At 42.2% G+C, this 26,668-nt stretch overlaps 1 protein-coding gene across 8 annotated transcripts in view; it reads right to left on the bottom strand.

Annotated features, from left to right (window-relative positions):
* ACAD10 (acyl-CoA dehydrogenase family member 10) overlaps window positions 1–26,668 on the bottom strand; it is a 482,886-nt gene that overhangs the window by 267,635 nt on the left and 188,583 nt on the right. For all 8 annotated transcript variants that reach the window (XM_085633523.1, XM_085633522.1, XM_085633520.1 and 5 more), the window contains 4 exons: window positions 23,076–23,234; window positions 21,946–22,105; window positions 9,673–9,814; window positions 233–301 (listed from right to left, as the gene is read on the bottom strand). In XM_085633523.1, coding sequence (XP_085489649.1) covers window positions 233–301; window positions 9,673–9,814; window positions 21,946–22,105; window positions 23,076–23,234 — 530 coding nt within the window. The remainder of the gene's footprint in view (window positions 1–232; window positions 302–9,672; window positions 9,815–21,945; window positions 22,106–23,075; window positions 23,235–26,668) is intronic.

Below are 26,668 nucleotides of genomic sequence, written 5' to 3'. Positions count from 1 at the left end.
AATATTCTAAATTAAAAAGCAAGAAACACGCAGACAAACTTAGCAATGTTGGAGCTCCAGGTTTATACCAGCCAATATAAGCCCGGAGCTGCTCCATTGTCTTTCATAGAGCTCTCAACATTCCAATGTTCCAATAAGACAGATACAATTTAAACAATTTAAATCCTGACATTTATCTTATTTTACTTCTGCTTAGTTTTCATGGTGGCTTGAACATCTGCTACGTAGTTACCTTGAATCTTCACACAAAGTTAGAACCTTCGGAACAGGGATACCAACTTCACCAAGCGCCTTCATTATTCTGCATTAACAGAGAACAAAAAAAAAATATTATTTTCTTATCACTATTAATTGTCATTAAGTTACACACAGAATCATAAATACTACGTGAATTTTCAGAAGGCATCAATTTCAAATACACTACAAGCATTTCTAGCACAGGATAGTAGGAATTAATTGTACCCGCAAAATCCGACTTGTTAGGATTCAGAATTTATCGGGTGTGATAAATTAAACCTATTCCAACTTTTTCGAGAATAATGTGGATTTTCATGCTTAATGCATGACTCAGTAATAACTGGCCCTTTTTTCCCTGTTATATTGGTGCAGATTTAACCTCATGAAATTTCACAGAGGGTGCAAACTTTATCACACTCAGTAATTTCTGGATGTGATAAACACATACCACTTATAGTGTGATCCCTGTTCAAACATGTGTTTACACAGGGATCGCAATTTTACAGACCACTTCTAATCATATCCTATAAATCCTCAGAGACAACCTGTAGAGGGCTACTGAGAATAAGGATTTAAAAAGGTCAAATCCTAGATTAATTATCACTAAGTTTCCAAGCACCACAAAGAATCTAACTTTGAATATTAAATGTGATGATCAGACCCTGTATGCCCGTAAGCTTACTGGGGAACATAAACTGCCTCCCGAGTGAGGAAAACCCAGATGTAGCTTCTCGTTAGTTCATGTAATGTATGTCTTTGGGCATATTGTACTTGGTCACTTATTTACAACTCAGAACAGATCTTATCTGAGTTCAAATAGAAGTGTCAAAGTCAAAGTCAAATTTATTCAAATGTTCGGTCTTTTAAAACCATTACACTATATAATATCATTACATTACTTAAAACATCCAATATATAAAAAAGAACATTTATAAAAAAAAAAAATAGAATCTTCGTTCATTATTCTACACTTCGTAAATGCAAAGACCTATCCAAAAAGTGCTGCACCACAACTTCATCCTCCTCTTAAAAACCATCATTATAAAACTGTATATTAAATTATTTGGTTTTCTTCTACAATTCTTCCTAATTCCTTTAGATACAAATGTACGAATTTAACCCCCCTGCAGACCAGCGGAATCGAAGACCCACCCAACCAGGTGGTTACAGCTTCCCTGCATGTTCGTATGTTCATATTAATGAATATTTCTTTCAAAAATATCTTTATTTCTTTTAATAACTTCGGACAAGCACAGAGAATATGTGATAGGGATTCATGTTTGTAGTTGCACAATCTGCAGTCTTGATTTTGGTAATGGTGTTTCCAGGAGGGGATCAAATCCTTTATTTCCCACATACCAAAACGTAAATTCATAAATTGGTCCTTTAAAATGTTTGAGAAATGTGACGATAAATAAACCTGCGGTTTCCTGGTGCCATATGAATTAATCACTGTCCAGGCATGATGTCTTTGTAATAAGCTGTTTTCATCTGTTATATTAGACAGGATTTTTGTTGACCGATTTAATGCTTTGTTAAAGGCCTGTTTCCCCATGCCTGAGTTCCAAATTTCTTGAACACAAAGATCCTCAATAACTTGTGCTAAGTAGCAGCCCCATGAACCTTGTGTTTTCTTCTCTCTCTGAGCTATTTCTTTCCAGCACAAATTCTCAATAGAATCAATTGTGGCTGCTCTAAGTTCAAATAGAAGTGCTTTTCGTTAACATCATTGTAGAAGCACATTTGGGTAGGCAGCCCTCATCAATTTAAGCTGCTGCAGTGTCAGTGGATCACCAAATCCATCGACCTTCAATCAATGTAATATGGCAGCTTGGGTGTTTATGATATCCTGCATTTTTTAGTTCCTGTGTAATTAGGTCTTGTTAAGTGTCAGCATTGGCAGTCCTCTCACTTCTCTTTCTAGCCTCCTTTTGCTTATGTTGCTCATTAACTATTTTTCTTTTAGTATGCTCTATGAAGGTACGTTGCTTTTCAAGTATAGATTGAATTCTATTTTTAAGGAGGCGTAGATTCGTCTATACTGTTATTTAATATGGTGTTAACACTTTTAAAAATGCTAAATAATAAAATATAAAATGTTACTTATTTGTAATCCTGGTTCTGCATGATCATCGTAGGTCTCCTCACGGAAGTCATAAACATATATATACTCACTGAAAAAAAAGCAAAGGTTACAGGGACGTTATAGTTAGGCTCAGATTTCCCTCGTACAAAACCAGTGAAATTCAGTTGTTATAGCACCTGAGCTCATTACATGGCCAATGACATCACTGATGACATCTCAAATAACATCACTGATAACATCACTGATTACATTATCTGGTGAGTGTAAGTGTTTTTTAAGAATTTATGGGTGTTAAACATAAATAGTAACCTACTACAAAAGTTAAATTAGTATACTAAGTGCACTACTACTGAGTGATACTACTTCCAACATATATTATGTGAGTAGCTGAGTGACTGCATCCTTATGTGTATGGGTGCGTAAGTGGCTGTATGGGTGTATAAGTGGATGTGTGAGTAGGTGTGTGGGTGAGTGAGATGCTGTATGAGTGGCTGTATTGGTTAGTGAGTGGGTGTGTCAGTGGCTGTATGGGTGAGTGATATCTGAATGGTTATATGAATGAGTGACTCGGTGTGTAAATGGCTGTATGGGTTGAGTGGGTGGCTGGTTGAGTGGGTGTTTGGTTAAGTGAGTTAGTGTGCGAGTGGCTGTATTGGAGAGTAAGTATACGTGTGAATGGCTGTATGGGAGAGTGGGCAGAAGTGTGAGTGCTTGTATGGATGTGTGAATGGGTATGTAAGTGGTTGTGTGGGAGTGTGTGTGAGTGCTTGTATGGGTGAGTGAGTGGCTGTGTTGAAAGGCTGTATGGGTGAGTGAGTGGTTATGTGAGTGACTCTAGGTAAATAAGTGGGTGTGGGTAGCTGTAAGGCTGAGTGCGTGGCTACGTGAATGACTATACAGGTGAGGGACTGGTTGCATGAGTGGCTGTATGGGTGAGTGAATGGTTGTGTGAGTGGCTGTATGAGTGAGTGGGTGTCCAAGTGTGTCTGTGGAGGAGTGTGTGGCTATGCGAGTACTGGTATGGGTCTTTGAATGGGTATGTGAGTGGATGTTTGAGAGGTTGTATGGGAATGTGAGTGGGAGTGGTTGTGTGAGTGGTTCTGTGGATGAGGTCATCAGTGATGTAATCAGTGAGGTACTTTGAGATTTCATTTGTGATGTAATATGTGAGGTCATAAGCAGTGCATTGCGGGGGCCGAAGTTATAATTATCTCAGGTACCAATAACTGCTGAATTTGACTAGCTTTGAATGAGGGAGATCTGAGCCATAGCACAGTGGTGAGCTTCAAAGGCATCATGCCCTTTGTTATGCTGACCATGGCCTCTCCAGCTAGTGCAGATGCCTGCCCCCCCGACCAAGCCCCACATTTGGTGACAAGGTTGGCGGGACAATTAATGAGCATGAGAGGTGTGTCCCCTCTCATCCACAACCACCCCTAAGGTGTCCTGAACTGAAGTGAATCCCTCCTTGAAAAATACTTCATATTGTTTCAGAGGAGTCTAACCAATAGGGTTAAGGGTATGCCCCCTCCCCAGAGAAAGTGGACATACAGCAGTCAGACACATGTTTAGCACTGCCCTCTGTTAAGCCTACCTGCTCGCCCACACTACCACAAAAGAGAGCATTAGTATTAGCTACTTTAGCCTCTGTAAAGCCTCTGAGGAACCACTGGACTTTATGCACGCATACCCTACTTTGGCATAGTAAATACAGAGCCAGTTTCTTACACTCTTTAAATGGCCCAGGAGCATTGTGGAAGACTTTGATGTTTCTGAGTTTTAGAACAGGAGTCTAGTCAGTTAGCCCTTGGAGTCACTCTGGGTTTAGTGATGGAGGTGAAATCTTTATCCAGTTAGAGAGAGCAACAGGGCAACACATAAAGGCAGCAGTCTTCCAGAGCAGCAGTACTTAAGCACAGCAGTTATTCTTCCTGACAGAGTGGGTTCAGGTACAGAAGTGTATTGAAGTGGTAGGGTCAGAAGTCCATTTCTTATACCCAGTGGTGCCTCTGAAGTGGTGGAGACTTCAAAGAGGGCACAGAGGTCCTACTGTCTAGCCCTAGCTCCAGACTCACTACAGGGGGTTAAGCAGGCCTTTCTGGGGGGCGGGGGGGGGGGGGACAGCCTAGTCAGGTGCAAGTATGAGGCTGTGCCCAACTCCTCCCTCCCATCCTGCCTAGGATGGCCCATCAGGATGTGAATGGTCATCCAGTTACACCTAAGCGGCCACCCCCCAGTCCTGTATTGGAGACCGGCTGCAGGCACCCAGGACTGAGCAGAAAAATGCCAACTTTCTAAAAGTGGTATTTTTAAAATTGTAATGATAAATTCAACTTTGCCATTAAAGAGGATTTATCATTACAATTCCAAGGCACCAAAAATGACAGGTCCATTCCCTCTCAATTAGGAATTACAGCATGCAATAAGGAATCCCCAATGTTATCCTATAAGCGTGATAGGCCTCACAGTAGTGAAAAACTAATTTAGGTGATTTTCACTACCAGGACAAATAAAACTTAAAATTACATGTCCTATCTTTTAATTACACACTACCCTACTCTATGGGCTACCTACGACCTATCTTAGGGGTGACATATGTAATTAAAGGGGAGTTGAAGGTTTGGCAAAGGGCTTTAAATGAAAAGTAGATATGGCTGGGTAAACTGCTAAACTGCACACACAGGCTCTGAAGTGGCAGGCTTGAGGCATGTTTTACAGGGCTACTTAGGTGGGTGGCACAATCAGTGCTGCAGGCCCACTAGTAGCATTTGATTTACAGGCCCTGGGAACATGTAGTGCTTTACTAGGGACTTCGAAGTAAATTAAATATGTAAATTATGGATAGGTAAATCAAACCATGTTTAGGAAGGGACCACATGTACCTTAGCCATGGTTTGCAGTGGTAAAGTGCCTGGAGTCCTACAACCAACAAAACAAGATCAGCAAAATTGAAGTGGTGCATAATAACTTTAGAATTTCTAATGTTATTTAGTTTAAGTTTGGTTTGTATAGAAAGCATAAATAAAGCTCTCCCAACTTTAACTGAGCTTTGTCCTTTGTGTTTTTCATTGAATTGTAATGGTTTTATTTTTTTTATAAAAAAACGTTTAAAATCGTAGGCTGGAGTGTCGTTAAAAGTAGTGTAGGTGTACAGTGGAGGAGACTGTCAGAGTGTAGTATCGTACAGTGAGGTAGAGTGGCATAGACTGGAGTGGCATAGTTTGGAGTGGCATTGAATGGCGAGGAGTATAGAGCGGAATGTCGTAGAGTGGAGTGGCGTAGAGTAGAATACCGTAGAAAAGAATGACATAGAATCGAGTTGCATAGCTTGGAATACCATAGAGTGGAGTGGCATACAGCAGAGTGGAGTAGGGCAGAGTGGCGTAGAGTCAAATAGCATACAGTGGAGTGGCATAGAGGAACACGTTACTTATCTTCTGTAACGCATTATCTGGTAGAGACATAGTCTAACTCCAGATTCCTTATGGTTTGAATTCTCCCCTGGCGTCAGACTAGATCCGGATATTTTTCAGCAGTACCTCTGCGCGCCGGGGAATGTCGTTGTACGACTCCATGATGAAGCCGACTCCGGTTGTGATGTCAGTGGAGTCATTTAAGTCTGCTCCGGCGCACAGACGTCAGTTTCTTTTGTGAAACCTTCCGTGCCACAACTTGGAGCCACTATAGTGTGCCAAAAAAGATCAATGTATCTTTGAAACAATAACTAGAAAACAGACATAAATAGCATGGCAATACCAAGTCAAACTCTATAAGGCAATACCAAATGGTTCGTTGAATGAAACAACTACATGAAAGTGCGATAACTGGTGCATAAAACCAGTAATGAAAATGGGTAAACCCCTTACACACAGACTAGGTCTATAGGGTAAGGTCAAATGGTTTGTTGAAGCACATAGCTACTTGAAACACTGAGCACGGGAGGATGGGTAGGGTGTAAAGGAGTCTGCGGCTAGATTATGTCTCTACCAGATAATGAGTCAATGAAAGTAAGTAACTTGTTCATCTGATAGAGACATCTAGCCGCAGATACCTTAACTTTTGAATTAAATACCAAAGCAATACCCGCCCGAAGGAGGGTCTACAAACTAATCCTACAAACTTTCTCAGAGAGAACCAGGCGGTCGAAATTAACAAAAGACCAGATGTACATAGGAATGAGATGAAAAAGAGCATGAGGTCTTATAAAAACTGTGGCAAGGATCTCAGGCAATGTAAATAAAAACAACCGTACAGGAATGGAAAAAAACATTCCCCAAGTGCTGCTCAATAACACTGTGTCAGAAGACAACAACCAATAGTAGGACAGTAGTACATGACCCCTAAAGGGTGATATGAGCCTATGGACTTGATATGTAATGTCTCCCAGAAAGAGTAATACATCTCAAGGGACAAACCCCATGCGGAGCAAAGAGAACACAACGTGGTAAAGTAGGCATAAACCCCTTCATAGGGTAGTGTAAGCTTCCACGGTTCCAGAGGGTCGGGAAAAGATGTCTTTCTTACAAACACATTACCCAGGGCATAGGTTAGTGATTGTTTTATTAATCGCAATATAATCACAGTCCTTAGGATGCGATGGAAAAGTGGTGGGAAAGTACAGAGTCACAAACAATGCAGGGGAATCTCTTAGCGTGGTCCTAAATTATAGTCCGGGCCAGCAGGTAAATCAGTGATAATCTTGGCTCCCGTCTTGTACGCCTGATGGCCACGCAGTCCGGCTCCTCTTCCTCTAAAAGGTACCGGAAAAACAAAGTAAAGAAAGGCAGGGGTAAGGATGTGGGAAGTGGCTCTAAGGTTAAACAAAGGGGAGAGGTCAAGTGCACCCTTCACGTCCCTGCTGTGCCTCGTGCCTTAGTGTGGGGATAAATTGTGCCAGGTTTAGACTTGGGTGCCGTTTAACCCTGCCCAGCTACTTTCTCTAGTGACGGCCGGTTCCTGGATTCCGACGTCCTCGCCAACCTCCACCTCTCGGTGAGGATTTCCGACACTGGCGACCTCGTCTTGGGTCTCCCTCGCCTCCGTAGTGTCCTACATCAGGGAAAAAAAGGAAGGGAAAAACCTTTGCAATAGGTATCCTTGTACCACATAACCGGTCAAAGACAGCATTGAAACATTAATATCTTCTAACCACAGGGACACCACATCAGGTGTCATCATCAGGAGGAACTTAAAAAACCATGGTACTGCTATAACATGGCCAGCCGTTTAAAAACCAAAAGATTAATATCCCCCATATAACCCTTGTATAGGGAAGAAATCAAATAGATATATAATTAGAAAAAGAGCAGTTAGGACAGTCTCAATTCTTCTATTACGGAAACGCTGTAAAGCCAAGTCGGCCTGGGCCCCAAAAAGATGGTGTCATCAAAGGGCATATCGACCAGAGCAGCTTGGACAGTCTCTGAAAAGCCTGAGGTACTTAACCAGGCACGACGATGTAGCACCACAGAAGATACCATGGCCCGACCACCGTATCAGTGGTATACATGCCACATCTAATAATCAGCTTAGCCGCCTGTAGGCCGTCTCAAATCAATTGTTCTATATTACAACGGTGGCCATCTGGAAGGGATGGCAACATAGTCTTCAAGGAATCGCACAAAGCGTGAGAAAAAAAAAACAAGAACACAAGACGTGTTAGTGGACCTTAACGCAGAACTAGTAGAGGAAAAAATATGCCTGACACACAAATCTTGCCTCCTGGAGTCTCTATTTGATGGAACATTAGGTAGAGAATCCATATACTGTGAGGCTGAAGCCACCTGAGCTACCAAACTATGAGAGGTAGGATGCTTGAGGAGACAAGCTGGATCTCCAGGAGCTGGCAAGTGCCTGTGAGATTGAGCCCGATCCACCAAGACCCCCATATCAGGCTCGGCCCAAGTGCCCAACAGTGTCGTACAAGGTCTCACTATATGGGAGAACAGGCTCCGCCCCTGTCTGACCTTGATAGAGAACATCAAATCAGGGGATCAGTGGACTTCTCCACCATAGGTAGAGATAATTCCAGTACTGAACCCACTCTCCTCAACACATCTGCAAAAGAGGAACTCGCCTCAGTAGCAAGACTAAGAGGGGAAAGTAACCCTGAGGCTGTGGTAGACTCCAGCCCACTAGCCTCACCAAGTGCAGAAAGCCATCTCTCCTCTATAAGAGGTGAAATAGTCTCCAAAATAGGCTGTAACAGCCCAGACTCTTCTGTTACACCCACTACAAGGTGACTTCAAAAAGCCCCACCATGAGTTGGCTCTATCAACTCCACACCCGATGCCGTTTGACGCTGAGCTGGCAATGCCTTGACGTCGAGAGGAAGAGGAGAAATTACATATATCGGCACCGACAATGTCAATGCCGGAGTCGGCTGATTAAGGATAAACGCTGAAGGTGGAGACCCCAAAATGCTATGCACCGGCACCGAAACTAAGTCGGCCGATGCCGACCCAACAACTCCAACAGCCCAACTTGTACCTAGGGCGAACCAACCGTGCTGGCTCCTCCCACCTCCATGGGGCCTGATGGCCCTTCAGAGGAAGGTGGGCGCCCAAAGATAAGATGCAGAGAATTGTAGTACTCTTTCTTTTGGGCCATCAACACCCTGGCTCCCGGAAAGACAGGGAGGCATGGGGCGGAGTCGTGTACGGCCTCCTCAACCGGCAAGCGGGAGGGGCCATGGGAAACGGAGTTTTTACACAGTGAAGTCAGGGGTGCCACACGTCAAATACCTGCGCTTACCTTGAGACGGCGATGGAGAGCAACGTCCCCGTGAACAGCTCCAACTCGTGGAACGGGCCCGTGAACAACCCTCTGAACGAGAAGGAGACTGGTGATGACTATACGCTTGACAAGTAGATTAAAATAAAGATGGAGATTATTTTGGCAACACAATGCCCAGTACAGATCCAATGCTGCCCTTCTAAGGGTAGCATGGAAGGAATGGAATTAAATCTAGATCACTCATAAGGCTTACCCATCTAACACAGGCATATTCTTAGGAAAATAACAAAAAATTGTATTTGTAAATCTCAGAATGTAAAGAGGAGTAATGTAATTCTGAGCAAAAGTTATCAGCTTTTATTTAATGGCATGTAAGAAAGCTCATGAATGAAAACAGCTCTCTTATTGCGTAGGCTTTGAGACTTTATGTGTGATCTGATCTGTGTGTCAAAATTATTCTAGCATGAATTCGGAAGGCAAAGAGGTCAATCTAACCAACCTGCTTCCTATATTTGTGCTTTATAACGTTATTATTATATTACTAATGAATATATGCATAAGATGCAATTTTCATGCTAAAGATTGAAGTCTTAAACAATAAATATCTGACTTACCTATATTCACGCTCCACAGCATGAGCAGATGGCAGTAATTTGCCAGGTGGTTTCTTTCTGAGCACTAGTTGACGATCTCCATACTGGATGTAGTAAGATGGGTTGGACTGTCCATGACTGAACTGCCGTAGTTCAAAGGAACCTAATATGTAAATATTTGGTTAGCATTAATAGTGTGCATAACAAAAAACGTCCTTTCTTTGTGAACATACAAATCATACCGATGCACTTTGCTTTTTAAAAACCATATATAGATGAATAGAAGCATAAGCTTCCTGTCTACTTCACAATGGAACTTGTCAGTCCTTCCCTTTAGATTCAACGCCAGGTCAACATTGGAGGCACCTTCTTATGCAAACCAACCCTACCTTTGGTCCAGATATCTGATCCTGTGCTTCACACCTTCTTTCCCAATTAGGACTGTTTTGCAGCATGTTTCGTTATGAAATTAGACAACCACTGCAGCTCCAAACATTCTAATGGGCAAAGCACTGCGGTGACAAGGTGCAGCCCAGCTGCAATGACATACTGCCAGTATATTCTGTCCTCATAGGCAAATTCAGAAATGTCTCCGAGTATGAATTTGCAAATCCAGAAAAAAGTATTTGTGTCTAAGGAGGTCCATATAGTGTGGTCTTAAAGAAAACTAGATCACATTAGTGACTCGATAAACAAAGAAAGTACCACCTTAGACGCTCATAAGAGGCCTGACAAACTGTAAACAGAAACAGATCAGAGAACTTCTCGGCAGGATCAAGAAACCAAAACGATGGAAAAGATTCTTCTTAAAGTTTTGGAATTAATGTTTTTCAGTATCTAAACGCCACAGACAATCATGGGCTTACTTTTACGAAGAAAGTGAAAGAGACCAAATCTTTACTAGCACCACTTAAATAATACATTAAGGGCCAATACCATGGGTACGCTATTTATCATGTGTGAGATATAATAACACCAATTACTAGTTGGTGAATAACATGTGGATTTTGGTCTTTAACGCACCAAAATCCACATGGTATGGTAAATACCATGCAGATCCCCTGTTAAATATCAGAAGTTTGACCTGCTGAAATTTAATGAAGATTGGGTTATTTACGCATTCGATAGCTATCGGATGCATTAAAGAAAACAAAAATCCTAATTTCGGCCTGTGCATAAACAGAGGTTCACACCGTCGGAATTAACCGAACCACTCTTAATTTGGCCCAAAGTGTTTTTTTTATTATTTTCAATAAGATTTTATTGAATACAAATCAGAGAAAACACCACATAACATTTACAAAGGTGGTGTAAAATCTGAACTTTGGTGAATTATATTCTTAACCTCCCACTTCACACAAAATCGGCCCACTTCCATCTCCCCTCCCTCCCCGAGGTATTGTAAGTAAACCACAGGAACGATATCCAATCATGAATTACCACTTAATGTCCCCCTAGCACCATCATCTTACAACTTAAGTGTCTTTTATCTTTGCTATACTTCCATTGAAGGAGTGTGTCATGACTAATTTATTCCTTCCACAGCCCAAACACAGATGGGGCCCATTAGGCTGTAGGCACGGTAACGTTATCGTCAAGGTAAGTAAATGTAGGTAAGTGTAGGTTTACTATTCTCAACTCCCATCTATGTATCTTGTACATTATTTGGTGACTCAAACAAATGGACTCACCAAAGAACAAATACTTATTTCCATTACGCTTTGGCTTCCACCTTCCTCAAGTAGTACAATATATATCACGACTAATCATTAAAGAATTAACGTTTGTCTACATCACCCACATTCCCAGAAAACAGCTACTTACTGGAATAACATTTTACATCAAATTTAAATCCATGTGCATAAACTGCAAAGCCATATACACACATAATCCAGACTACCAAACAGATAAACTCCCCTTTAGTGGGTGGACCCATACCACATGCAGCACCAACCAACTGTTCTGGAGAGTACCCAAAACTATAAGGGAAAAACACATCCCTCCCTAACCTACAGTTAGCAACACTCCACCTCAAAAACACAAGACCCTACCCTTCTCACTGTATTGGTCTCCATTTAATCTTTCCATCAAGGAAACAGCAATGTAAAACCTGCATGGACTCTTTGTAATTAAAGACCCCTTTTATTTATTTATTTTAAGGTATTTATAGAGCACTCAATCATCCCCTAAGGCATATCCTGGCGATGGACTTCATGTCAACCATAATCAAATAAATCATAAATAACATTAGAGAGGAAAAAGTCATGTCTTCAGCATCCTCTGAAAATTTAAAAGGTCCAAAGTCGAGTGTGAATTGAGAGGAAGGGCGTTCCAGTGAGAAGCTGCCAGAAAATTAAAATAGGGCCCATCCATTCTGGATCTCTTTAATTCGCCTGCTATGCATGAAAGCCTGTATAGCAGAGGGATGCACATGCTTGTAGAAAGTGACTTTTAGAGTCGTCTCTGCAACGAGTAACTGTATATACTGTCACACGTACAAAGACTGTTTATTACCAACATGCCTGAATTATTTCTCAAGTAGATTTCTGAATCATGATTTAATTTCAAGAAACCTCAGCCTCACAACGAGGGTCTGTGTGACAGCTTCCACGCATCTTAAGAAACGTGAAGGTGAGTGTACATTCATCAACTGTCGATCCGGCGAAGGTTTACCCGCTCGAGCCAGGTGAATCAGCAGCTAATCTGAAGAGATCTAATTTCTACAGACCATGTGGTCCACTCGATTACTTCTGACACCCTTGTGACCGTCCTTGTGTTTACTCCGGATATTATATGCCCAACCGTTTAATCAAAATAACAAATCATTTTTTCGGTCTCAAACAATTGATTACAGATTGCAACCCACAAAATCGGACATTGATAGATGAAATGATCCCTTGGATGACTTTCTGTTTACAAATGTATAACTCTGACAATTCAAAAGTTTCAGACCCTTATTGATAACACACACTGTCTTTAACAGGGGTTCTTGAAACACCTCCAAACGCTTTTGTAACACGTACAATGGGAGGTGGGGGAGGGGCGAAGGGGAGAGTTCCAGGTTAAGCTGGAGGGTTTGTTCATTACCGCCCTGCCAGGGAGGGCTGGGGGGGCACACATCTGTTTGCTTACTATCAGGCAGCACAGATTTGATTTCTATATGATTAAATGGCTGAAGGGAACACTGATGGGGCCTGGTGTTTTGTTGAACAGAATCTGTCTGCTAGACCATTGAGGGAAGAGAAGAGATCTGTGTTCAGAAGCCCGAGAGAGGAAATAACCTATATTTTGCCCCTGTAACAATTGCTACCCTTTTGGTTTGGTACTCTACTGGTAGCAGAAGGCGATTGACAACGCTTTCTTCCCTCCAGACCCCATACCTTAGGAATACTCAATTCAGCCCAGCTCGGCCTTGCTATCAGAAGCCTTTGTAAAATGGAGAAAGGAGAAGGGGGGGATACTTTACCTGTACAAAGTTTTCACAAACAGCATATTAAATTATTAGAGGATATTAAAGAGTTGGCCTTCACGAAAAAGAATGCTTTAGTTACTCACAACGGAGTCACTGGGCTCTAACCAGATCTGTAGGGGAGAGGGGGGCAACATGTGACTAGACACTCTATAAGAAATTCCTCAAGACTTTAACATCCAGCAGCCACCTAGATTCTAAATTATACGCCTTTCTCAACATAGTTTCTTCACAGACAAAACACATATACCAGGAGCAATGGAAGAGGAACTCAATATTACCATAAACCACAAGAAGAGCGGCAAAATATTTTGTAAAGGGCAACTACGCAAAGCAGACACAAGGTTTAGAGGCTATATTTAAAATCTTGTACAGATGGCATTAAACCATATTGAGTCTTAAGGTTTATACCAACAGGTGGCGGGGGTGATGGTACTTACTGTAGGCATGCCTAAACTTTGCTCACTTCTGTCAGGAAGTAGTGATTACTATATCTCAAATCACTTCTAAAGATTCTAGAGAGACCCCTGTAACAATACTCTTCGGTATGCCCTTCGAAGATCTGAACTCCCTGTACTATATCTCCACTTCATAAAGCGAGGTTGTTATCACACTTAATCCCGGGATAAAAATGACAATCTTGTCTTGCTGAGGCCAAAGAGACCCTCCAACCTACATACATCAGCTACAGAAACTATGGTCATATTGAGTCAGGAAAAACGGGCCTACGGCTGGCCGGTAATCAGAGATATTTTAGAAGTAAATATGGACCACAGGGGTCTGATGTGGCCACAGAACCTGCGAATATTAGGTCTTGACGAACTTCAATTGCCAAAGTTTGGAAAAAGGGCTGACAACTCGTAGGGGGTAGATTATGAGATCAGAATATTGCAGTTGACTGTATGGGTGGGGGAGGGGAGACATAGGGGTAGAAAGAGACTTGCAGGGAGTTTTGAAGCTCAGGATTTGTAGGCAGATATGTCTGCCTTTATTGGCACACTTTCACATTCTAAATAAGCACTAATTGGAAAGTAAAGAAATGTATTATTTGGTGGTGCAAATGGCAATCTCTCTCTTTAGGAGGTCTGCATGTATGGCTGAGACCAGAAACTGCGTTGCCCAAACCTGCTCCAGCTCCCAACTGCTGCATTTCTGATCTCCCACACAAGAGAAGGCTAGCCTGAAGACAGTGCCGGCAATCCTGGCCTCTCTGACTGTTTCTCAATACCTATAATTGAATGCCGTTGCCGCAACCTTCACTAATTTCAGAGCACTATATTTCTAGTCCAGACAACCTCCTGGGATCCCGTAACAACCAGAGATCCCATACCAAATTCTGTAGTCTTTCTAGTGGACCTGGGTTTCAGATCCCGAGAGCATTAGGATACACGCTGTTAGAGCCAGATGCTCTGGCCAGCTCAAACCCCGCGATATTTTGCCCAAGATGCAGGTTCCACAACAACTGCTTATCTTTGTCAGCTGAGGCTCCCCAGTGCAGCAGTAGAGTTCCCAAGGTGCGGGAAATGTCTCATCTGCTACTGTCCTAGTCCCTCCGCCTTGAATCAACATCCCACGGATCATTTTCTCCCCTGCAAATATGCCCAGCACGTTGACCCGAGAACCAGGGTAGCGTTGGCCATTGGATTATACTGCAAAAACAATACAGGCAATGCAAAATAGAGAGGAGAACTCGATCCTGAAATATTTTATATAATGTATATCAGAAATTTTGAGGCACTTGCATCATTCATACCCAAATAATCACAAACTCACCTTGTATCCGTAGGAGTTACTATATAATCACACATTATAATAAACAGACATTTCTGTAACTGAAGCAAAGCGATACTAACTCCTACCCCAGTCACAACCACTGCTAAAATAGGAAGTTGAAAACCTGGTAACCAATAGGCATACCACACAAACCTGCCCTACAAGACAAATCTGGTTTCCAAAGAAACCGGGAATAGCCATAAATTACTGAGCAGAAAGAAGTAGAAATGAACACTTAAATCTAGCACAACGACTCAAGAAGCTTGGGTTCACTTGGCCTTCAACAAAATAGTAAGGCCCATTGACTATCACTTGGCTTACAGGAAGAATTCAAAAATACAGTGGGTCAAGAGCAATGTTCCCTCTAATTTCTTTCCTCAGTGTGCGGCAACCATGGCTATGTGCGCCAGGAACCAGACCGCGCGTGTGCGCGGCGCCAAATGTCACTCAGAACGTTTACTTTAAAAAGTGAAAAGATGGTGCATTTTCACACATACAGTGCAACAATAAGTGTCTTAAGGGCAGTTTCCAAATTGGATGAACACGCCATGACATGAATTGGTTACACAGGCAAGTACACTTCAAGTTTACAAAAGCACAAGACTTAAAGGGTGGTACCATCATAAGATTTTAATAAATATTCTTAACTTGAGCACTGTTAATTGGGTGGGGAAATGTTGGGAGCCTATACAATATCACATATAAACAATAAGGGAGACATGTCAAGTGGCATCACTAGAGGGGTGACAGGGTTGCTTCTCACGGCTATCTTTGGCATTTTTCCAGTGGTGATAAACTCGATCTAGGTCAACTTTCCCGTTCAGGAGGTAGGCCTTTGTCCTCATCAGCATATCCAAATGCTTCTGCTCTAGTCTATTCCTCAATTTACTCTTTATAGTATTCATGAGGCTGAATCCTCGTTCACAATCTGCACTAGATGCTTGAAACGTTGCGCAGACATCAACAAGCTGAGACACCACACTATACTGAGCAGCATTGCGTACAGTGAAATTCACCATGTCTTGAAAGGTGGTAAATAACCCACCCTTTACATGTTCTGCCACCACATATTTATAGTCTCTGTATTGTCGAACAACATTACTAATGATTTTAGTATTTTATATTGGAAGAGTTTGCCAAAAACGGGAACATGTAATGGGAAGGTTGGTGCTGCATCTCGGTGATTAACTTTTAAATAGTTAGTTTTCTTTCACAGTAAAAGGCTCCTGCCAGGGCCAGAGTGGTTTCAGGCCAGTCCCCATACAGTGCACACTAAGTGCAGTGAGTGGACTCTCCCCCCAAGAAAATTAGGAATCAATGGTGCATTCTACAACACATGGAGGAGTGTGGCTCAATGGTTAGAGCGGCAGACCCTGAAGCAGAGTTCTGGCCAAGGACCAGGGTTCGATTCCCGCCTCGGCGGGGCTCGGGCTCAATTTCCTCGGACCTGTCGATTCTCGCCTCGGTGCCTAGTCTAATCATGGGCCCCACGCTGCAACTCTGGGCAATAGCTTGCTTAGCCTCCACACCGGCCCCAACAGCGCTAAGGATGCCTGGCTTCACCCTGGGGGTGCCCAGGAGTGGACACTTCACAGGGAAAGCCAGGAGGGGTTCCACAGCGGTATGAGTATCAGCGCCAGGAAACCGCAAAGGCGACACTGCAAGGTGGCCGTCTGGTGACAGTGCGCTCTATAAGTACCTTGACATTTACATTTACATTTATGTATTATTATATATTGAATTTTATTAGCTTTTAAGGAATAGTAAATGGCAATCTTACAATGCACCAGCATACAACAATCTTTGTTGGGATTCCTCAATGATTCCCTTAATATCACCCTTCAACGGTGCCTCTCATTCCTCTGTCACATGTATTACATTTGTTTTATAGCATCTCCCATACCAGTGGTTCCCAAACTTTTCACTCCTGAGGACCCCCATTGAGTCACTACTGGCAGCCGGGGCCCCCCAGGAAATTTGTAAGATTTAAATGTCAAACATTAAAACTAATTCGAAGAAGAAAAAAAACCACACATGTGTGCATCAAACAAAGACTAGACTTAAATTACTAAAGATTTTAGTACTTTTATATTAAAATATTTGCAAAAATAGAAAAATCCTAATGGGAAGGTTGGTGCTGCATCTCGCGACTAACTTTCCATTGTTTGGTTTTAGTTCACAGCCTGGGGCTCCTGCTCCTGCCAAGGCTGGACTGGAAACTTAAAGCTGCTCTGGCAAATGTTGGCAGACTAGTCCCTATACAGTGCACACCAAGTGAGTCTGACCACTACAAAGGGGGTATTGGAGGCCTCTCCCCCAAGAAAATTTTGGGGGAAATTGTGCATTTTACAACAAATTTGTCATTATATATTGAATTGAAATGATGACATTACTATGCACCAGCATACAACAATCTCTTGTCAATCTTCATCGATTCCCTCACTACTACCCTCCAACAGTGCCTCTCATCTCTCCAAAGCCCCACTGTCACATGTCTTTAATTTGTTTTATAGCACCTTTCATACCACTGTAGGGTGTCAGAGCACTTTACATCACACACATACAGAGAGAAAGAATCATACGTCTGTAAATCAGTGACTAGAAAATGTTACATAAGGCAAAGGGAACTACAAGGTGAAGGATTCACAAGTCATCCACACTGGTAGACATTTTGTAAGAGTGCTTGGTCTGGAGAGCACAAACTCAGGACATAACACAGGGTTTCGCATTGACTTTACTAATAAGGATTTATTTCTAACCAAACAAACCTTTTTTAGCAGCATCGCATTGACTTTACTAATAAGGATTTATTTCTAACCAAACAAACCTTTTTTAGCAGCATCGGGTTAATGAAAGACTGTGAAAAAGCATAACTTACTAACTTGTACCACGCGTTTGCTTGCTGCTCTTTGATGTCAGTTCATAGCTCACTGTGCTAAATGCGATTGGAACGTGTGAACTGCATAATAACAAAAGAGTTTCTGTAGCAAAAGTAGGAACTGACTGAGCTATGCACAAAACAATATACTGTTTTTTTTAAAATGCGTGGTAGACATTTTTTGCAGCAGGCATATTAACAATCTGGGCTTCCTGAGATGACTCAAAGCTGCCACTGGACAAACCTCCTATCTCTCTGTAGCAGGTACATTAATCACTGGAGTTATCTTGACCCTTTTATTGCTGCCCCAAAACTGCTGTTTATACAAGGAACTTTGCATTGCTTTTAAAACTGCTGCCTGCGGACCCCCCTGGATATGTGTCACGGACCCCTGGGGGTCCGTGGACCCCAGTTTGGGAACCACCGTCTCATACCATTGTAGGATGTCAGAGCACTTTACATCACACACACACACAGAGACAATGAATCATGTGTGTAAATCAGTGTAGAGAAAATGCTACATACAAAGGGGACTACAAGGTGTAGGAGTCACATGTCATTCATACTGGTAGGCATTTTTAAAGAGTGCTTGTCTGGAAAAGCACAAATTCAGGATTCGGAACATAACACAGTGGTTAGCATTGACTTTCACAATAAATATGTATTTCCACCCAAACAAACCCCTTTAGCAGCATCAGGATAATGAAAGACAGGGATCTTTGGTGACAGTTTATAGGTCACTGTGCTAGATTATGATTGTCTCTTATGAGCTGCAGAGTAACAAAAGAATCTATGTGACAAAAGCAGTAACCAACTGACCTATGCACATAAAATACATGGTATGCGTTCTTTGCAGCAGGTATATTAACACTCTGTGCTACATAAGATAATTGAAACCTGCCCTATACCTCCCCATTTGTCCGTCTACCCCTCCTCCCCCACTTACTACTGTCCCACTGCTTTTTTTTTCCTGCTGCATCACTGCTGTCCCTTCGTTGACTCCCATGTATAAAACATGACACATCAACGAGACGTACATTTTTTGGAACAGACATGGCGCTGGCAGCAGGCTGGCACACTCTCCCAAAAGATGGCAAAAAGTGCTTTTCAGCCACAGAGCGTGACCTGAAAATGGGTCAATGTACAGACGAAGTCACCGGACATACAAGTTAACACCAGGCAAGAGCTGCCAGGAAAACAAACAAACAGTTTTATTGGTAGACAGCAGAGTCTACCAAGAAATCTGCCACGGGAGGCAACATCTAACTTGCTGTAAAAAAGCAACACGCAAACACTGGTACATGGTAGGAGTACCTGTGTGCGACATCTTGCAGGTATTGGAGCGCTTTAAATAAACACCGTCTTTACATTACATATTCAGGCACAGGGAGATTAAGTGATTTGCCAACAATCACAGGATGTGGGCGCGACCTCGAGGCTCGAACTCTGGTCTCTGGCCCCAAAGCTGCTACCTGAAATAGTCCCCGCACCGCGCTTTACTAACAAAAAGAGTAGAGCCAGTTTCAAAATACAGCGTGTACTTTCTGAAAGTACACGCTGTGTTTTTAAACTGGCTCTACTCTTTTGTTAGTAAAGCGCGGTGGGGAGACGAATGTGGCCTCTTGTTTCAGTATTGATGGTAATCACAGCCCGTGAAGGGTAATCACAGCCTGTGAAGGGGCTCAGATTACCATCAATACTTAAACAAGAGGCCACAATAGTCACCGCACCGCGCTTTACTAACAAAAGAGTAGAGCCAGTTTAAAAACACAGCGTGTACTTTGGTACACGCTGTGATTTTAAACCGACTCTACTGTTTTGTTAGTAAAGCGCGGGGACGATTGTGGCCTTTTATTTAAGTATTGATGGTAATCAGAGCCCCTTCAAGGGCTGTGATAACCATCAATACATAAACAAAAGGCCACAATCAGCCCCGCGCTCTGCAGCCACACGCCCCCGAGCCCCCCCCAAGCCACCACTAGCTGTCCCAAGCCGCCACAAGCCCCCCCCCCCAATCCGCCACAAGCCCCCACAAGCACCCTTACCTGCACTCTCCACGACTCCTCGCCGGCACCGCTGAAAAAAGTGCCTGGTTTTCGCACCGCCCGCTTCTTAAAGCAGCGGCGCGGCCGGCGCCTCTCTCTGCCGGGACGTCCTGGCATCGTTGTGCGCGCTCCACATCCGGGAGTGCGCGCTGACGTCGGGGAAGGTGCGCGCGCACCTTAAAGGGAACGTAGGTCAAGAGGAACAAGAGCTCCCTGACCAGCAGTGCTTAAGCATGAATATGAACACCCTAGTGTCACACCCTTCAAAGAGAAAGCAGTTCCTTTCATACAGTCCTTATCTTTCATGGGGCATGTGCTTGCTGAGTCCTGAATTTCTATGGCACAAACAGTCAGAGATTCATAAATCATAACTGCCAAGGGATTTCACTGTACATGATACTCTGCTCATATCCAAGACACCGCAGGGGCTCCAGCAGCTGCTGGATGATTTCCAGGAAATGTGTTTGGGATTGGAGCTGGAGCTAAATAGCTCCAAAACAAAATGTATGCTCTTTCCATCCATCCTGAAGACCAAATGCAAGAAACAATTGTATGTGGGAGGTGAATCCCTGGAATTAGTGAAAGAGTTTAACCACCTGGGTATCAAACTCACCCAGAATATGAGTTGGGCCCCACAATTGGCTAAGGCACAGTTAACTCAGATATATCAAACGGCAAGCATTGTGAAAATCCAAAAGAGAACTATATCTAGGAAGTTGGCTCCAGTGTTAAAGATTTACAACACTAAATCCCTAGGCACGACCCTATATGGTGCAGAGCTCTGGGGCTGTTCCAACTGTAATAACTTTCTAATTACTGAACATATGTTTTTTAGATCTTTAGTGAACCTTCCGGTGTCTACTCCGAGGAGTCCTTTCTATTTAGATCTCGGCCAGAAGAGGGTGTCATACAAAATTGGGCTGCAGATACTTATGTTCTGGCACCGGTTGTGGACCACTGTAGCTCTCGCCCCTTATAGAGTGGGGCTTTGGGAGCTAATGACAGTATCCTGTGTGGACAGGATCCCCTGGATGCTCACAGTCAAGAATTTGTTGGGTAAGTAAGGACTGGCTGCCCATTGGAGTCACCCAGAAACCTTGAGTCAGACAAATAAATCTAGTCTTGGAGCTGTGTATTGGGGTTTTATCGAAACTGACCTGATAATGAATTGCAAGGGATCACTTTCGATTGATTTTATGAATTTTAAACAGTCTGTGCTATTTTAGCCCTCACTGCATGAAATTGAACCTCCTCTAGCAAGGAAACTGTACCTACAGTTTAGGTGTGGTTGTCTACCCCTAAATCACATCAGAAGAAATTGGAGTAAAGTAGGGGAGAGTGTTGAAAAATGTTGCCCCTGCTGTCAAGGGATTGCTGAATTACCTGAACCTGTTCTATTCTTCTGACCCCTATACTCTCGATCCAGACTTAAATGGATTGCCCCCCTCTGTAGCAATCTGAGAGTAAGGAGACACAAGGTGGCATATAGAATAATGAAGACAAACACACTGCGTATGATTGTATTTTGCATAGAAAAATTTCTAATGGCTGCATGGATCAGGTGTACTAAGTATTCTTCTGAAAGTTTTAAGGGTGTAGCTCATACGACGTAGTATATTATGTTTTCTACTGTGAGTCGGGTTTTATTTTATTAGCACACAGATTTTAAATTTTTTTTTTTTTTTTTTTAATACGCTTACAAATGTAGTTTTAGCATATATAACCGTTTCTCCTAGGCAAACCTAAGAAGTCTGTAACTGTAAATAATGATATCATTCTTACAATTATGTTGCTACTACATGGAACTTTTTTCCTTTGACACAAACACCAATGCACTTTGACTGAACTGTCTTGCTGTGATTGTAAATAGGCTGTGATTGGTTATTTATATTGAAATGTCTTATTTGCATTGTGTGTTTGTAATTGTGATCCGCAGAGATCGAAATAAAGTCCTTTGATTGATTGATTGAATTGGCAAGGGATTTCACTGTATTCACAAAATTTGAAACACAAAAATACCAAGGCTGTCCTCTGCCTCTTCAAATGACGTTACTTTGGTCAAAATGTAATTTTAGACAGTTGATGTGAAACACAAATTTTAACTTAAGCTCAGTACAAGCCTCAAATACCTGATATATCACTTCCCAAATGTTTTTCAAGGTACTTCTTCAGGGACTCCTTAGGGATTTCCATTGTTTTTCTCACCATGCGAGTGTTCGTGATAAAGCCTTGCAATGGGAAACCCAAGTGTTCTTGTAACTCTTTAAGAGCTGTTTCTGGAACATCCACCTATTTTCAAAAGATCACCATGTAGACAGATTATCAAGAGATTTTACCAATAATCAATGGCTCTTTGCTTAAAAACATATATCCACTGCACTAGGGGTAGCTGTATCAACTCCACACTTGGAACAATACAGTTTAGAACTAGAATCCCTGAATATACTGCCTGACACAGTTTGCAGGGGAGCTCTGTCAATATACAAGGGATAAACAGACTGGAATTAGAGTTTGTAACCTCCTTGATCTCGTGCCACAATCTGCTGGAAAGCTATTGTTGTCACAAACCATTCTTCTCTACACTGAAGCTCAGAATTAAAGCATCCTTCAGCTTCTATCAGCACACAACCCTGCACAAATCCAGAACAGACCAAGAAGTCCAACAACTCACTCTTTGGTAAAGAGCACTTCTTAGTTGGTGGAGAATATGAAAATGAAAGCCACATTTTGTGCTGATCTAGTTGTAGGAAGAGGAGAGGAAACTAAATTAACACTCAACAAAAACAAATCAAATTTTGAAGAAAAACAAAGTAAAATAATCCTCTAAAATAAGACAGGTCTATGGATTAATGATGTCATTTGACACAAGCTATATTTACTTTTTGAAAGTTTAGGACTAGAGAGTTTAAAAAAGGAATGCTCATGCACGACGTGAGAATCACCGAAAAAAAACAAGGAAAAGGGACTATATATAAAGCATTAAGATCATCAGAGAAGCATCACTTCATAATTTTGAAACCCCAAAAATGTTTTTTACCCAGTGCCAGAATAGACTCTGTATTCAATTTGGGCTCTCCCCACGATCTAATGTATTCAACCTGCAAGGTCATTACCCAACATCAACATAGCAGAAGTACTATTTACCAGGCTGTTTAATAATTTTTTTTAAAAAATACAGCGCAAATAAAAACATTTTTTAATTCAAGTTCTATTATATACATGGGCGCTGCCTTTGCTACTACACTAGCTAGCTCTGTACCTTCACTGTAGTAATGCCAAGTTGGGCAGCAGCTTTTAGATTTTGTCCCACGTCATCTAAAAAGATAGATTCCTTTGAATGTACACCAAGGCGGTCCAAGCAAAGTTGGTAGATCCGGGGGTCTGGTTTACACATTCCAACTCTGCATGATTCAACAATCTGAAAGATGATTCAATAAACAATGATAACATAGACCATTAACAAAAACATAACATACATTTTCATGAACTCAATTTTTGTAAAAATTGGAGGTGGTAACAGGTGTGTTTTGTGAACTCTGGTTTACAAAGCAGTGTTCAAAATTACTTTCTTCTAAGTGTATTTACAACACAACAAATAGAGTCAGCAATAGGGTAAAGAAAACCCAAGTCTTATTTCACTAATTCCTTCTGCTGGATACTCTATCTAACCGCAGATTCCTCTCTTGTCGAATACTCTAGGCACCAGATGGATATAGAGAAGTTTCCATTAATGCTCCTGTGCGCCGATAGATAGAACCATGTGGTTCAGTGCTGACTTTGCATTGCCCCAGAATTGGCATGGTGGAGTTGCACATAAGTGCTACAACGGATGTTGAAGTCAATTTCACAATCTTTTGAGTTCTGCATCCTAGAATGCAGTGTACTCAAACAAATTGCAGGGGATCATGTGCTAAAATCTAACTTGGAATTTCATTATGATGTTCAGGAATTCACCCTAAGGAACGTGACAGTGAAGGATCTCTGGTTAGATAAGAGTATCCACCACAAAGTGTGTTACCAACAGTAAGTAACATGGTCTTCTGATGGATACTCTATAACCGCAGCTTCTCTTTCTCTAAAATGGATAACACAGCTGTAATTCCCAAATGTGGAGGTTAAGAGTGTACTCAGACAAGGACTGAGTTGACAAATGGCTATCCCATTGGACCCAACTGTCAAGGCAGTAGTGTTTCGTGAACATGTGCACAGATACCCATATTACAACCTGGCAGATGTCCAAAAACGGCAACTAACTTGCCAATGCCTTTGTAGCAGCCTTGGCCCTGTTGGAATGAGCCCACAGGTCTTCAGGTTCCTTCTTCGTTAGCACATAGCAGACTGTGATGAAAAGAATTCTCCACATTGACATGGTCCTTTTGCATTAGAGAACACTAAAAAGGGATGAACACTCACACAATGTACTTTTGAGCAGTCTATGTATAAACTTAAAGCACATTTATGGCTAGGCCATTGAAGCCGCTTCTCCTTCAAAGGGTGATGTGGCTCAGAAAATGTCAGACGAGTAATAGATTGACCAATGTGAAAAGGGGATACAACTTTGGGCAAGAAGACTTTCTGGATCCTTAGCATCAATCTATCCAGGAAGAAAATGTTTGAAAGTATTTGCACCAAGAGTGCCTGATGTTAACCCATGCAGCGATGATAAAAATGAGGAAAACTGTTTTCAGCCTCAGTAGTCGCAGCGAGCACCTGTAGTCGCCATGTGCAGGCTCAAAGGATGTGCACATAAGAAATGTCAACACTAAATTAAAATCCCATTGTGGCATGAACAGCTTCAGGGGAAAAAACACATATCACAACAGGTGAGTTAAATAGAAAGGGTTGGTGAGGTAAATACAAAAAGGCAGAAAGGGTCAACTGTTAACCCTTAACCGAGCCCCCATCAAGACCTTGCTCTGGCAACAGTAGAACAAACAATAAAAAAAAAAACTTTATTTTGCCTATAGAGTGCACGTGTGATGAGTGCCACATGAGGCAATGAATTTCTCCCAGAATTGAGCACTTCATCGAAGGGCATGGGGCTGCAACGATAACAACAAATACTGCAGCTGGCAGATAGAACACACTTAATTGTGGTCGGCAAATCTAAACACATGAAGATGTAGGTTGCAGAGACTTGGTGGAGGATACTATTCCTACAGCTGAGACAGAAGGTCCTTACAAAGTGGTAGCCTGACTGGAGGAAAGATGCTCATGATCTTGGGGTACATACTCTTCTGGCCCATAAGTGGTCTATTAAGATGAAATTGGGCTGCATCGGTCCTGACTTTCCTCTGAACTTGAGGTAGGAGAGGCAGTGGTGGGAGCGCATATGCCCCACTGCTGTCTCCCAGTGACTTCCCTCAATGCCTAAGATTGGTCGAAATATTGCTATTTCTTATCGTTTTGCCTGGAATACATTATGCTGGTCCTTTTGAAAGTTGGATGGTGCATTTTAAAACAAACAGCAGCATTCTGCGAAATGGTCATATAATAATCCACTATAAATAGTGTTGTAAACAGGCCTAACAGTGGTTTAGTCATTTCAAATCAAATCCAACCATTGTTGTTTATGATTATTGTACTTTGATTCTCGATTATTTTCTTTCTGATCTTTTCTTTTATCTCATCTACTTTGCACATGAGCACTTTTTCTGCACCTCCTTTTTGACAACCATGTATTGTTGAATTCTTAATTGACTATGCTCATTTTCTAATAAAATATATAAAAAAGATTTTGTCTTTATAAATCAGTTGTCTCCTGTCTTTCTCTCTGGTATATTGTTTGAGAGGGTCTTATTCCTCCATTTTTTTGAAAACTTTGTTTGATGATTCATTTCATGGATTGTTAGAGTCTTTTGCCTCTTTAGGTGTTTTTGAAGAGGTATGTCAGGACCAATTGTTGTTCATACTGCACTGTTCCCAGGTCACCTGATGCATTCTGGGAGTACTCCATTAGTATATAATGGAGCCAAGGGACACAGATAAGTATCCTGGGTCCAGTTTTAACATAATTTGAGCTAGGGAGTGCACATTGACACCAGTCACCCCAGCAGAGGAAAAAGAGTCTGAGAAAAGCTGTCCCTGCAGTTGCAATCGGCCTCAGTTGCTGCCATGGCCTCTGCCCAAAATTAGTGGACCTACTGTTGCTGCACGGATTGGGAGGGCTGACAATGTCTGTAAGCCAGCTTCCTAGAATAACCCCTACATTTCCTATACTGGTGGTGGAACTGCTTGCTAGAGATAAGAGTTCCCGGTATCGTGCTATGACTTGACTGTCCATTAATAGTTAAAGCACCAAATAAGTCTTCCCTCCAAACAATCTAGAGTTATCTAAGTCCATGTCAATAAGGCATGCCTGCACATCTGCTGGAAACCCTGCCTTCTAAACATTTCACTTGTGACAATAACTCTGCCAACATACTATGTGGTGCCCAAGCCAGCAAGTAAGACCTACTTTGCACTGTCCTGGTCATTATATATCATTTGAGCCAGCAACATGCTGTGGGCTTCAGGGATGGCCGGCAAGATCTTGCTGGCCAGGTCTCATAGAGCATGGGTGTACCTGACCAAAAGGGACACTGTTAAATGATCTTAAGGCAATACTATCCAACGAGAACATTCTCTTTCCAATGGCATCAATCACTTTTCTACTTAATTACTGGTTGGAAAGGCATAAGACGCTCCCTGATTGCCCTACCTGTTTAGGCGTTGTTGAAAATATTTCCCATTTTCTTTTTGTCTGCCCAGCCTATGCGTCCCCAAGAATTAAGTGGCTCAGGCCTGCTTGCCTGCAGCTTGGGACAAGGGACAGCTTTACTGCCCTGAGAATCCTTAATTCTACAACAAATA

This window comes from Triturus cristatus, chromosome 11, assembly GCF_964204655.1.
Source record: "Triturus cristatus chromosome 11, aTriCri1.1, whole genome shotgun sequence".
NCBI lineage: Eukaryota > Metazoa > Chordata > Amphibia > Caudata > Salamandridae > Triturus > Triturus cristatus.
Note: the sequence above shows the minus strand (reverse complement) of the source record. Positions and strands in the feature narration are given on the sequence as shown.